Source organism: Danio rerio, chromosome 13 (genome assembly GCF_049306965.1).
Source record: "Danio rerio strain Tuebingen ecotype United States chromosome 13, GRCz12tu, whole genome shotgun sequence".
Classification (NCBI taxonomy): domain Eukaryota; kingdom Metazoa; phylum Chordata; class Actinopteri; order Cypriniformes; family Danionidae; genus Danio; species Danio rerio.
The window spans coordinates 3,718,579-3,733,994 of record NC_133188.1 but is presented as its reverse complement, the minus strand read 5'-3'; the positions used below and the strand labels follow the sequence as shown (position 1 = coordinate 3,733,994).

Here is a 15,416-nt window from a genome sequence, read left to right as displayed (position 1 = left end):
AAGTTTTGCTACGGTTACGCCATCCGTCCACACTACGGATGTTTTCGGTTTTCAGTTTTCGAGCGCCAAAAACGAAGCGTTTTGGAAATGCTGGGGAGGCCGTTTTCATTCTGAAACGCTGCTGCTCCGTCTCAAGCCTGGTTTATACTTCTGCGTCAAGTGACCGGCGTAACCCACGGCACATGCAATGCGCGTAGCTGTGCATTTATACTTCTGCGCGCTGTCTCTGTTGGTCTTCATTAACACTTCCGAAACGCTAGTTGGCAGTGAGGTGTAAATGTTCCTCTGTGTCGAGTTTCTTCGCTGTTGTTTTACTTTTCCTGAACACTTCCTGGATGTACAAGTGGCTCAAACTCGCTCATTTTGAGGCAGGAACCGGCGGATGTGCAACAACTTTAACCATGAGGTAAACACAAAACAAAACTTTCCATCCGGAGCTCCTTCACGGGACTCCACACTTGTAAACAATCGCTCCATCAGGCTCGCACCATTCACGCGGCTCTCGGTCCCGCCCAGACTCGTCAGCGCTACCAAGCCGACCAATCACAGAGCTTACGCTACGCGTCATTGCGACGTGGTTACATTTTTTGAGAGGTGCACGTCAGCGACGCCGACGGCCACGGCGAAGGGCTATGCGTTAACACGTAGCATATGCCGGCGTTTGACGCAGAAGTATAAATACTGATTGGGGCTTTTGTGTCATTGCGTATCCTTCCCTTATTCGTCAAGCCCCTATCACATGACTATAACACATTGCTTTAACGCTTCCAGAAGACAGCAGACCAGCCTTCACTGTAAACAACAACACGGACACAGAAATGGGAGCGTTGTTTGCACTATTGTCTGTTTTAGGCAGCATTGTGCAGTTACTCACTTGTTACGTTTAGTAACAACTCGACCTCGTCGTCTGTCCACAAAAATACCTCTCTTGCTTTCTTTGCCATCATGTTCATCGTTCAAATGGCGTTTGTTGACTAACAATAAACAAATGCGGAGCGAGACACATGCTTCCTGTTTATACTAGAACGCGCATGCCCAGAGTGCGCGAATGGTCACGTGATATACGTTTTTGATGGCGTAGTGTGGACGGAGATATGTTCAGAAACGCTAGGTGAAATGCTAGTGTGGACGCAGATCTGTTTCGAGCGCCAAAAACCAAAAACCAAAGTGTTTTGGAAACAATGGAGAGGCCGTTTTCATTCTGAAACGCTGCTGCTCCGTCTCAGTGTGGATGAGGAAAAACGGAGACATCTGAAAACGGAGGCGGGGCTGCTGAGATTCGCTACCTGATTGGGGCTTTTGTGTCATTGCGTATCCTTCCCTTATTCGTCAAGCCCCTATCACATGACTATAACACACAGCTTTAACGCTACAGGAAGACAGCAGACCAGCCTTCACTGTAAACAACAACATGGGCACAGAAATAGGAGCGTTGTTTGCACTATTGTCTGTTTTAGGCAGCATTGTGCAGTTATTCATTTGTTACGTTTAGTAACAACTCGACCTCGTCGTCTGTCCACAAAAATACCTCTCTTGCTTTCTTTGCCATCACGTTCATTGTTCAAATGGCAAATTGTTGACTAACAATAAACAAATGCGGAGTGAGACACATGCTTCCTGTTTATTATAGAACGCGCATCCCCAGAGTGCGCGAATGGTAACGTGATATACGTTTTTGATGGCGCAGTGTGGACGGAGATATGTTCAGAAATGCTAGGTGAAACGCTAGTGTGGACGCGGATCGTTTTTGATCTAAAACACCGTTTTAAAACTAAAATGCACTAGTGTAAACAGGGCCTCAGAGGCGAGCTGGAACTTTCTCCGTACAATATAGAAGTCTTTACTGACAGGGTGCACTAATCTGAACCATCCTGGGTACTTTAGCCCCTGCTGGCCCTTCAGTGTTTACTTAACTTCCCCTCCTTCACAACACCACTGCTACCACAGCTGGGCAACCACATGGGCCAAAAGTGAGGTGTGTGTCTGTGTGTGTATTTGTGTGTGTGTGCATTGTGTGCTAGTAGTCCCCCCACACCCAATTTCAAATTTCACTTTATCTCCAGCCCTGACAATTAGAGCTGCCTCTATCTGTCACGGCTTCAGGCTGGGAGCCACGGAGGGGCGGCTGACAGACAAGACTTTAATTAAAGTAGTCCCTTCAGCAATGACCATTTAGGCCCGGCTACCACTAACGCAGGGGTGGGGAAACAGCATAAGAACATTGGGAGCTAGCAGATAGCGGTAAGCGCTTCACCTCACCACAGGTTTAGATGCTGCCTACCGGCTTATGCTCTAAATAAAGGTCCTAAAACGCTTTCTGAAATTAGCTTTCTCCGGGGTGTGCATGTAATTTGGTGCTGAAGTTGTGTGTCACAGTTCAGCTTAGAGGAGCTGAAAATACCCAGAGCAAAGTGACACAAGATATCAGTTTATTATTACTTTTTTTCAGGAATATGAATCATCTGTAGGAAGTTAAGAGCTTTAGTTCGAGTAAAGCGCCCGGTTTTAGGAACATACAATTTGTGTGAAAGATCACAAACCTCTCATGCAGATAAATAAGACTTCCTTCCTGGATATAATAAGTAACAAGAACCAGGCCATTTACAGCTGACAATAGACAGGTCCGTCTTAGGAAAACGCAGTGTTAAAGGGCTCCTATAATGCATAATCAACCTTTGGAAGCTGTTTTGACAGACATGTGTGTAGTATAGTGTGTACACAGCCATAGTGGAGTGGAATAAACACATTAAGGCCCTGTTTTACACTAATGCATATTAGTTTTAAAACGTACAAGTTTTGCTACGGTTACGCCATCCGTCCACACTTTGCCGGAGTTTTCGAGCGCCGAAAACGGAGCGTTTTGAAAACGCTGAAGAGGCCATTTTTGGTCTAAAACGCTGCTGTGCCGTCTCAGGCCCCGTTTACACTAGTACGTTTTAGTTTTAAAACTAGCGTATTACCCAGCGTTTCTGAACACACTGAAAAAAATTATTCACAGATGATTACTTGGACTTACTAAATTTTTTTTCCGTTAAGTGGTTGTAAACAATTTATTTGTGTTGAATTTAAACAAACAAATGAAGTTGAACATTATTAAACTTAATTTGTTTGTTTAAATTCAACACAAATAAATTGTTTGCAACAGTTCTGCATGCAACACTTTTTTCAGTGCAGCTGTCCGTCCACACCAAAACGCTGAAACGAACATCACGTGACCACACACACACTCTGGCAAGTGCTGCAGCCTATCTACCCAGATGAGAGCTGTGCTAGTAGGAGTGTTCATCAAGCATCTCCCGCTGGATCTATTCATTCATTCATTCATTCATTGTCTTGTCAGCTTAGTCCCTTTATTAATCCGGGGTCGCCACTGCAGAATGAACCGCCAACTTATCCAGCAAGTTTGTACACAGCGGATGCCCTTCCAGCCGCAACCCATCTCTGGGAAATATCCACACACACATTCACACACACACTCATTCACTACTGACAATTTAGCCTACCCAATTCACCTGCACCACATGTCTTTGGACTGTGGGGGAAACCGGAGCACCCGGAGGAAACCCACGCAAACGCAGGGAGAACATGCAAACTCCACACAGAAACGCCAACTGAGCCGAAGTTCGAACCAGCGACCCAGCGTCCTTCTTGCTGTGAGACGACAGCACTACAGCCACTGCCACGCCCCGCTGGATCTAATCTCACTATATTTGCTAAACATAATATTTAATTCATCTTGTTGTCTTTATCTAACAACATATTCCCCGACTTTGGTATTTTGAATCTATTAGGCTACTTGTTCTCGGGTAACATGTTTTGGCTGAGCGCAAAAATAAATTAATAATTAATCTAACCACGTACATTCTGTATATTGAGTATTTGCATGCCTTTATTTCCCATAATGTAAAACCATATTGTATGTGAAACTTTTATAATGGCCATTATTGATTATTGAAACTGATATTCAGCAAAATAGAGGGCATGTTTTGTATTTTCAATGAAAATGAAAGAAGGCAGTTGTTATAGGCTCCGTTTTGTTATAAATATGCATACAGTGAAGATGACGCTCATATATGCAGCACATCCCTACTTTCATAACACGCCAAATACTAGTCTGTTATCAAATGAATATGTAAACAATCCTTCCATCCTCTATATGAGAGACAGAGGAGCTCAAGGAAGTCTGCTGAGACTGCGCCTCAGTCAGCACAATCAGATGCAGTTGTGAAGCGGAGCCTTTTATACACTTGTCACAAAGCCATTGATGATAATTGCTTTGACTGTGTTAGCAGTATCCTGCTGGTCACTGGCTTACTGCGTTCACCACACCAACTGCTGCCTCTACTGCCATTGCTGCTGATTATGATGATGAGGGCAATGGTGATGATGTAGGTAATGATGATGACTTAAAATAGAGGAAGCCGAGCTGATGACTCCTGCATGCTGCTGTAACTTACAATGGATTGCTAGCTTTCTTCGGAAGGTAAGGTGCCAATCCAGCGAGTGACACCTGCATCCTGTTAACACCTGGAATTAAGATGCTTTATTTGTTGATCCAATTGATATCCCTAAATACTAATACTTTGGGCTTGTCCACTTTTTACAATCCATTCAAGCAGCCACAAGACACTACCTACTGTCTGCCTTCTGGCCTCATTTTGGAGCATGTTGTTGAAGGGTGTTGGTCAGAAAAGATTTCAAATTTGTAGGGAATAATCCTGAGTTTGGTTTAAAAATCAAAAAGCAAATATTTTGTTACCAGTTCTGGTTTTAAATGGGAAAAACTGCAGTATATATGTACATTTCCAGCTTATTTTGCAATTATACATTGAACAACATTACAACATCAACAACAACAACATTAATAATAATAATGATAACAATGACAATAATAATGATAATAATAATAATAATAATAATAACAATGATAATAATAAAATAATAATAATAATAATAATAATAATAATAATAATAATAATAATAACAATGATAATAATAAAATAATAATAATAATAATAATAATAATAATAACAATAATAATAATTCATTCTTTTTCTTCTCAGCTTAGTCCCTTCATTAATCTGGGGTCACCACAGTGGAATGAACCGCCAACTTATCCAGCATATGTTTTACGCAGCGGATGCCCTTCCAGCAGCAACCCATCTCTGGGAAATATCCATACACACTCATTCACATTCATACACTACGTATAATTTAGCCTACCCAATTCACCTGTACCGCATGTCTTTGGACTGTGAGGGAAACCGGAGCACCCGGAGGAAACCCATGCGAATGCAGGGAGAACATGCAAACTCAGAAATGCCAACTGACCCAGCCGAGGCTCGAACCAGTGACCTTCTTGCTGTGAGGCGACAGCACTACCTACTGCGCAACTGCGCCATCATTATAATAATCATAATAATAACAACAACATTAATAATAATAATAATAATAATAATAATAGTAGTAGTAGTAGTAGTATTGTTATTATTAATAAATTATTTCATTTCATAAATCTTATCATAATCACCACAATCATTAATAAAAAAATTAAACAAAGCAATCTTAACAACAACAACAACAACAACAACAACAATAATAATAATAATAATAATAATAATAATAATAATAATAATAATAATAATAATAATAATAATAATAATAACAGGACGACGAGTAAAACATGCTGTGTAAAACTGGATAAGTTGGCGGTTCATTACGCTGTGGCGACCCCTTATTAATAAAGGGACTAAGCCGAAAAGAAAATGAACGAATGAATGAATGAATGAATGCATAATAATAATAATATTAATAATAATAATAATAACTATTATTATTATTATTATTATTATTATTATTATAAATTATAAAGTGTCCCAACTCTGCTATTGGAACCTGACACATGAGCCCTCTTGAATGAAGCAAGTGATCAGCATGATTTATATTCAACATGAAAATGCGAGTGCTGTTTTGTTTATGGTTTACATGTTTGCAGTCTGGATACGGTTTCTCTGTTTGAATGCAGAGTATACTAATAACGCCTGCTGGAGAGAGTTAATATTTAACATGAAGGCACAGAACACATATGCTATACAGCAGTCGCCTTTTTTTGTGTTTATATGCAGCTTTTTGTTAGAGACAAAAGCTGACACAAGAAGACAACACAGCCGGGTTTTGAGTCTGTGTCCACTTTGAGACCCCTAGTGCAGGTCCACTGATTGGGGGTGTGTGACTGTTCTCACTGAGCTTATTGAAGGTGTTGGCAGTTGCCATGACAGCCAACTGAAACAATAACATATCATCTTTCCTCCTGTGGCCACATTATATAGTGTTCCCTCTGCAACCTGACATGAAAGTCTTCAACTTGCGCTGTCAGCGGTCCCATTTTGAGATTACCATGGCTGACAATAACATCTCTTTGGTTGTAACTTACTTTTCGCCTTTATTTCAAAATTTTTAAGTTCTTGTGTGGAGTTAAAGGGATAGTTCACATCAAAAATGAAAAGTTACTCACTATTTACTCCAAACCTTTATGAGTTTATATTTTCTATAGAAGATATTTTGAAGAAAGCTGAAAACATATAACAATTGACTTAATACCATAGTTAAAAAAAATACTATGGAAGTCAATGGTTATCGAGCATCTCAATTCTGTGCATTTGTGTTCTTCATTAATGCCCCAGAGCTAATGAGATAATTGAGGTAGGACTCACTGGTCATGCTGTTGTAGTGAACAGAACTCCCAGACTCTTGGAATGTGTCTATAACAGTTCATGTTATATTAAGTAATGACCATGACTTCATCACATGACTTGACTATTAAGGTCATGATGTGACCTCTTAAATCTTAAAACACTAGTGTCACAGAACGACAGAATGTTGCCTTTAAGCTTGTGGAATTTAAAGTCTGTATTAGCAGGATCTCCGTATTATCTAGGTTTCAACTTTTGGTAACACTTTAGATTGGGTAACAATTCACATCATTTACTAATGGTTTATTACCATTTTTTAAGATATGAACTGTTTATTAGCACTTTTAAAGAATGATCCTAATGTATATCCCTAATCATACTCAATCCATTCACCATAGGACCCTAACCATTCAAATCAATCAATTTCCCATAAACAAAATCAAGCCACGTCCAACAACCATCTAATCAATTCCCCTTAGACAAAATCAAGTCCCGCCCAACAACCAACCAACCAACCAACCAACCAACCAGCCAACCAACCAACCAACCAACCAACCAACCAACCAACCAACCAACCAACCAACCAGCCAACCAACCAACCAGCCAACCAACCAACCAACCAACCAACCAACCAACCAACCAGCCAGCCAGCCAGCCAGCCAGCCAGCCAACCAACCAACCAACCAACCAACCAACCAACCAACCAACCAACCAACCAACCAACCAACCAACCAACCAACCAACCAACCAACAAACCAACCAACAAACCAACCAACCAATCAACTCCCCACAGACAAAATCAAGCCCTGCCCAACAACCAACCAATCAATTCCCCATAGACAAAATCGAGTCCCGCCAACCAACCCACCAACCAACCAATCAACCAACCAACCAACCAACCAACCAATCAATTCCCCTTAGACAAAATCAAGTCCCGCCCAACAACCAACCAACCAACCAATCAACTACCTATAGACAAACTCAAGCCCTGCCCAACAACCAACTAACAATTTCCCATAGACAAAATCAAGTCCCGCCCAACAACCATCTAATTAATTGCCTATAGACAAAATCAAGCCCCACCCAACAACCAACCAACCAATCAATTCTCTATAGACAAAATCAAGCCCTGCCCAACAACCATCCAATCAATTTCACAAAAATAAAATCAAGCCCTGCCCAACAACCATCCCATTAATTCCCTATAGACAAGCCTCACCCAACAATCAACCAACCAATCAATTCTCCATAAACAAAATCAAGCCGTGCCCAACAACCACCCATTCAATTCCCCATAGACAAAATAAAGTCCCACCCATCAACCATCCAATCACTTACACAGACAAAATCAAGTCCCACCCAGCAACCATCCAATCAATTCTCCATAAACAAAATCAGGTCCTGCCCCAAATGTATTTTTACTGTTTAAAGCACTTTCACTTGGATATACGTCAAACAAGGAAGAAAATTCTTACACAACTTCCACTTAATGTTATTTCCACTTTCATTCATTTTGATTAAAATTACTGGTAAGCTACTAGGCTGGCTTAAAAAATCTATTCATGGGTTTTCAAACTGCCTCACTGTTTTTGTTAAACTTTAAAACACTTAATTTATAGCCATCCAGGCTTACTTAACCCTATTATTTTAGCCTTTTGATGTAAAGTACAATGACAATCATACAATGCTGAGCTCATAATGTTCCAAGTGACTGATTACTCAACCGCACCGTCCTGCACAGCACTTCCCGTTTTACAAGAGTGCATTTGGAGAATGTTTCACTTCCCACTCATCAAGTGACACCAAGACAGAAAGGAAACGAAAGAGGAAAGCATTTTAAAGGCTGTCTGCCTCATAGATGCGCACACTCTTATGTGTGGTAAGCAGATGACAATACTGTTACTAATATAAGAATGTTGCTTATGCTCATATGATACTAATAGAATTACTAATATATGAACTCAGACGAAAAAGAGAAGCAGTAATCTATGTATGTCTTCATGCCACAAACTGCTTCTTTGTGAAATACATGAATAAAAATCTAGCAATTGTATTTAAACATTTACATAGCAGATCTAAAAGTTATTCAAAGATTTTTTCTTAAATTATAAAACTTATGTGAACAACATAATACTTATGTGAATGAGAAGAATTATTTACAGGTCATTCTAGAATTGTGGGTACATATTACGTTTGAGTATGTGTGTATCCAGGGACATTTTATCTTGAAAAGATTTGCAACTATTCATTTAAACCTTTCCTTGCCTCATTAAATAATTAAGTCTATATTTCATCTTTCTGTTGTGTTTTCTGTCAACTCTGTTACTGTCAACGTTATTATCGTCAACTCTGTTAACGTAAACTCTGTTATGTCAACTCTATTACTATCATATATGTTACCGTTAATTCATCTATAATCAACTTTGTTACTGTCAACTCTGTTATTGTCAACTCTCTTATCTTTAAATCTTATATCGGTAACTGTTATTATCAACTCTCTAATTGTCAACTTTGTTATCGTTAGCTGTTATTGTTATTGTCAACTCTGCTATTGTCAACTCCATTATTGTACCATCCGTTATCCTCAATTCTGTTATCATCAACTCTATTACGGTCAATTATGTTACCGCCAACTCTGTTATCGTCAGCTGTTATTGTCAACTCTGCTATTGTGAACTCTGTAATCGTACCCTCCGTTATCGTCAACTCTGTTATCGTCAGATGTTTTTGTCATTGTCAACTCTGTTATCGTCAATTTTGTTATCGCACATTCCATTATCATGATCTCTATTATAGTCAACATTGTTGCAATCAACTGTTTTATAGTCAGCTCTGTTATCATCAACTCTGCTATCGTCAACTCTGTTATCATCAACTCTGGTATAATCAATTCTGCTATCGTCAACTCTGCTATCGACAAAGCTGTTCTCATCAACTCTGGTATAATCAATTCTGTCATTATCAACTCTGTTATCATCAACTCTGTTATCATCAACTCTGTTATCATCAACTCTGTTATCGTCAACTCTGTTATCGTCAACTCTGTTATTATCAACTCTGTTTTTGTCAACTGTGTTATCGTCAACTCTGTTGTCATCAACTCTGTTATCGTCAACTTTGGTATAATCAACTCTGTTATTGTCAACTCTGTTATCGTCAACTCTGTTATCGCCAACTCTGTTATCGTCAACTCTGTTATCATCAACTCTGTTATCATCAACTCTGTTATTATCAACTCTGTTTTTGTCAACTGTGTTATCGTCAACTCTGTTGTCATCAACTCTGTTATCGTCAACTTTGGTATAATCAACTCTGTTATTGTCAACTCTGTTATCGTCAACTCTGTTATCGTCAACTCTGTTATCGTCAACTCTGTTATCATCAACTCTGTTATCATCAACTCTTTTATTATCAACTCTGTTTTTGTCAACTGTGTTATCGTCAACTCTGTTGACATCAACTCTGTTATTATCAACTCTGTTTTTGTCAACTGTGTTATCGTCAACTCTGTTGACATCAACTCTGTTATTATCAACTCTGTTTTTGTCAACTGTGTTATCGTCAACTCTGTTGACATCAACTCTGTTTTTGTCAACTGTGTTATCGTCAACTCTGTTGACATCAACTCTGTTATTATCAACTCTGTTTTTGTCAACTGTGTTATCGTCAACTGTGTTGTTATCAACTCTATTATCGTCAACTTTGGTATAATCAACTCTGTTATCGTCAACTCTGTTGTCATCAATTTTGGTATAATCAACTCTGTTATCATCAACTCTGTTATCGTCAACTTTGTTATCATCAACTCTGTTATCGTCAACTCTGTTATCGTCAACTTTGTTGACATCAACTCTGTTATTATCAACTCTGTTTTTGTCAACTGTGTTATCGTCAACTGTGTTGTTATCAACTCTATTATCGTCAACTTTGGTATAATCAACTCTGTTATTGTCAACTCTGTTATCGTCAACTCTGTTATCGTCAACTCTGTTATCATCAACTCTGTTGACATCAACTCTGTTATTATCAACTCTGTTTTTGTCAACTGTGTTATCGTCAACTGTGTTGTTATCAACTCTATTATCGTCAACTTTGGTATAATCAACTCTGTTATCGTCAACTCTGTTGTCATCAATTTTGGTATAATCAACTCTGTTATCATCAACTCTGTTATCGCCAACTTTGTTATCATCAACTCTGTTATCGTCAACTCTGTTATCATCAACTTTGTTATCATCAACTCTGTTATCGTCAACTCTGTTATCATCAACTTTGTTATCATCAACTCTGTTATCGTCAACTCTGTTATCGTCAACTCTGTTATCATCAACTCTGTTATCATCAACTCTGTTATCGTCAACCCTGTTATCATCAACTTTGATATCATCAACTCTGTTATTATCAACTGTGTTATCGTCAACTCTGTTATCATCAACTATGAAATCGTCAACACTGTTATAATCAACGCTGTTATCGTCAACTCTATTATCGTCAACTCTTATAATAAACTTTGTTATCATCAACTCTGTTAAAGTCAACTATGTATATCTATAAATCTGTATCTAAGTAAATATGACCTTGAATGTAGATGCTTGCTGCATGATGTCACAATAACGATAATATCTAACTAATAGCAAACATGCATGATGTGAATTTAAATACCCTTATTTCCTGAGTGGAGCTGTCTGGAACATATCCTTTTCAGTGTCCAGTAAATTGCCACAAAGCAATCAGTTATAATTGGCTTTAAAGGGCAAGTGCTGGCGATTATGTGATATTTGCATTTAGAGACTTGAATATAATATGGTGCATTAAAACGGCAAATTGTATGAGTGTTCAGAGAGACGCACTATAGAGTCACTCTTTACGCACACCGTAAACTGAACCTCCACTGCAGTTTGAAAGGGCCTTCTTTTGTGAATATGTTTTTAAACCAAAAGAAAACCTTTGGCGTGTAACTTAAAAAGAACACTTCCTTTCACTTTGACACGTATGACATCAGCAAGCCTAAACAAACATGATGTCTGATATTTGAGAGGGTTTTGCAGCAAGAATGAAGAGGAGGGAAGTGTGTTTTACTTACCGCAGGCACGAGTAGTTTGTTGACTTCCTCCACCGCCCGCTTGAGCTTGATCTCAGCTCGGTTCTGGGCATCCTCCACTGTGATGAGCACATGGAGGTCCTCGTTCAAATGCTCCCAGTTGGGCTTGCCTCGGTTTTGTTCCTCCTGGGCCGAAAGAAAGAGAGAGAGAGAGAGAGAAAGAGAGAGAAAGAGAGAGAGAGAGAGAGAGAGAGAGAGAGAGAACAACATATTTACTGCTATGCTATCAAGGAGGTCAACTATTCAGCTTAATTTGCAAATTGAAAGAAAGCTCATTTCTATCAACGCACAAAACTTCTGATTTGTTATTATTAGTCATCTAGAAGTTAACGGTAAACAAACTAGAAGATTTTTTTGATGTAAAAACCAGTGTGTTCAACATTCCCTGCAGAGAAGCCCAACTCAGGCTCTTTCTGAAAACATAGTACTATATGAACAGTTCAGACGCAAAAGCCGCTAGATGCCACTTCCTCCAAAAATGAGATAATGACATTGAGTGAATGCTTTAGGCTCGTAGTACACCATCAACAAATAGATTTGCTTCAAATCATCCAAATCCCAGCGTCAGCGCATTCAGAAATAACAGTTTGTTGGCAAAAGCCGCTAAACACCACTTGCTTCTGACAGCAAAAGCCGCTATATTCCGAGAACCAATCAGAAGGTGTGAATCGAATCATATGCTTTCAATGTAGCAGCGTGCGAATACGCCGGTTTTTAAAAACTAACATCTATAGCTGCATCACAACTGGGTTTGAACCCATTACCTCTGCATGCTAGTAAGAAACTTTCACCACTCCACTAAATGACTGTACTCTTTCCTTGCTTAAGCTGTTCCAGAGCAATACATAAAAATGACCACTAGGTGTCACTGTAGAGATATGTTTCGAAACGTTTCGAAGCTTTGACACATTTGCTTTGACTGTTTCAGTTCTTAATAAAGCCTCGCTCTGCCCACCACTAAGATGTAGACGGGGCGTTGGATGGCGGAGTGGTATCATGTAATGGGGGGAAGGGACGAGGGGGGGGGTATCACGGACGACAGTAAAGAGAGTTGGAGAGTCACGGAAGAAAGTGAAAATGAACATCCGACAGGAGAGGAGGGCGGTTGAGGAGGAGGATCGGTAAAATAAGGTGCTGTATCAGAATTCAGAAGAGCCGGATCCGGAGTGTTCTGGCACAAAATAAACCCTGCCTGCAACAGGCAGAAACTAGCAAAAAAAGACAAGGTCCAAAGTGTGTAGATTTAATTTTCAGACTCTTGATGACAAAATATTAGACAGCATATCTGCATAGTATATATTGCAACACCCCTCGGCTACAATATAGATTCTAACAGAGTTCACCAGAAACACAATACAGTACATGTGTTTGGATTTGATGAAGTTCAAGATAGAAGTCGGGGCTTGCCTCAACTCCCACTCTTGCCGAGGGGTTTGATACCTTCATATAACCATAGTGCAACTGCAAATCTAATAAAAACACTACAACAGAGAGGATGTGAAAGTAAAAAAATAAAACGGAGAAGCTGCTTCTTTGATCTGCTGTGTGCTACCACAGCAGAAGTCAGGATGCCATGTATATGTCATCTTGTGAGACGCGGCTCTATAAAAGAGACCTCGTAAAATTCCTACGGTCTCAAGACAGGCAGTGACAAAAGCTTCACAGCTAGCGGAGAGGCAACAATAACACGAGCAACAAATCAAAAGTAGATCTCTGCTGAAACTGAGTCAGAGCTGATGTGTTTGTTTCCTGTGTTAATAGGCTTTTAACTCAACTTAATGTACAGAGACAGTTATTTTTATGCTTTAGAAGAGTCAAAAACTTAAATACTGCACCTTTAAATCTACGCAGATTATGTTTTTACTTCTAGAACTTACTCCGCTCTACTCTGGCACACAGGTAGCAGTAGAAGTATTCTGGAAACATTAGCAGGGCCGGTATGTGTTCAGCTAAAACATGCAAATCTAGTTATTTTCTTTCTGTTTTGTTGGTCTAGCAAGTGAAGCAGAAATATAGCCGCTTTAAAAACTAAATTATATGACTGGAAAGCATGAAAAGTTTGGATTCAAAGGCTTTGAAGATTGCTGAGGGGCGAACTGCTTAATTGATAGAAACCCCGAGCACATTAAATTAAAGGGGCTCGTTACAGTTCGCCTACGCCACCGCTTTTGTTTGTCTGCGTTTGGCTTGTTTTGCTGTTTTCCTGTAGGATTTCCAAAAAAATATCAAGATCTGATTTATGCAATAATCAGATATGCAAACAGTTTTTATTTTTTTCTCTTCATGACTGCAAATGGGAAATTGATGGCAATCAGCGTCGGCGTCTGTGTTGCCGCGTTCTGCCTGCTGATTTTCATTAAGGATCCATTGTTGCCCCCTCTTTTTTTTTTTTTTTTTTGCTGTGAAGCGAGGAACGGGGAAAACATTGGCCTGCGTATCACCCACCACACTCAATATGATTCATCATTCAAGACGCTGGTGCTCGGCTATCATGAGGTCACTTCCTTTTTTCATTGTTCGGCCTTTAGGTTGCGCTTGGCTGATTTACTTGGCTTTCCTTGGTCGTGACAAGTGCTAACAATTGATTTTCAGAGGCTGACTGTCACAGAACAGCAACATATACACAGAAACGCTGTCAATAACCGGACGGAGGTGGCCAAGAGGGACTAGAGATTGGTTGTTGACATGACTTTGCATTTTCACTATCACACATATAACATAAAGTGATTATGGTCACACTTTACAATAAGGTTCATTAGTTAATGTTAGTTAATGCATTTACTAACGGGAACAAACACTGAACAATACATCTACTACTGTAATTGTTCATGTTAGTTAATGAAAATACAGTTGTTCATTGTTAGTTCATGTTAACTCATGGTGCATTAACTAATGTTAACAAGCATGGACTTGGATGTTAATAATGCATTAGTAAATGGTCAATTATGATTAATAAATGCTGTACATGTGTTGTTTATGATTAGTTCATGTTAGTAAATGCATTAACTAATGAACCTATTGTAAAGTGTTACCGTGATTATATTTAGTATTGTCATCATTTAAAATGCAGCCAATGGTAAAATATTTTATCTTCCATGGAACTCTTGTTATCAAAACTGCTGTGTTATTATATATTTTGAGCTAAATCTACTGTCCTATGGTGTGACTATCAAGCATATGCTCAAAAAATGTACATAATTTTTGCTGGTTGTTCAAACTACTTATCTAAACAAGCTGAATCAACACAACACTTGGTTTAGGAGGTGGTGGTGGTGGTGGGGGGTGCTTAATGGTTTTTGCAAACTTAAGTTCATTTAATTTGAAACACTTAAGTTAACTCAATTTGTGTTAATGGCGTCACGGTGGCTCAGTGGGTATCACAATCGCATTTCTGTGTGGAGTTTGCCTGTTCTCCCCGTGTTCACATGGGTTTCCTCCAGGTGCTCTGGTTTCCCCAACAAGTTCAAAGACATGTGGTATAGGTGAATCGGGTAGGCTAAATTGTCCTTAGTGTATGTGTGTGAAAGAGTGTGTATGAGTGTTTCCCAGTGCTGGGTTGCATCTGGAAGGGCATCAGCTGTGTAAAACATATGCTGGATAAGTCGGCGGTTCATTCCACTGTG

At 39.3% G+C, this 15,416-nt stretch overlaps 1 protein-coding gene across 10 annotated transcripts in view; it reads right to left on the bottom strand.

Annotated features, from left to right (window-relative positions):
• Nucleotides 1-15,416, bottom strand: part of qkib (QKI, KH domain containing, RNA binding b) — a 179,827-nt gene that overhangs the window by 56,760 nt on the left and 107,651 nt on the right. For all 10 annotated transcript variants that reach the window (XM_073920532.1, XM_073920533.1, XM_073920536.1 and 7 more), the window contains exon 4: nucleotides 11,776-11,919. In XM_073920532.1, the coding sequence (XP_073776633.1) occupies nucleotides 11,776-11,919 (144 nt within the window). The remainder of the gene's footprint in view (nucleotides 1-11,775; nucleotides 11,920-15,416) is intronic.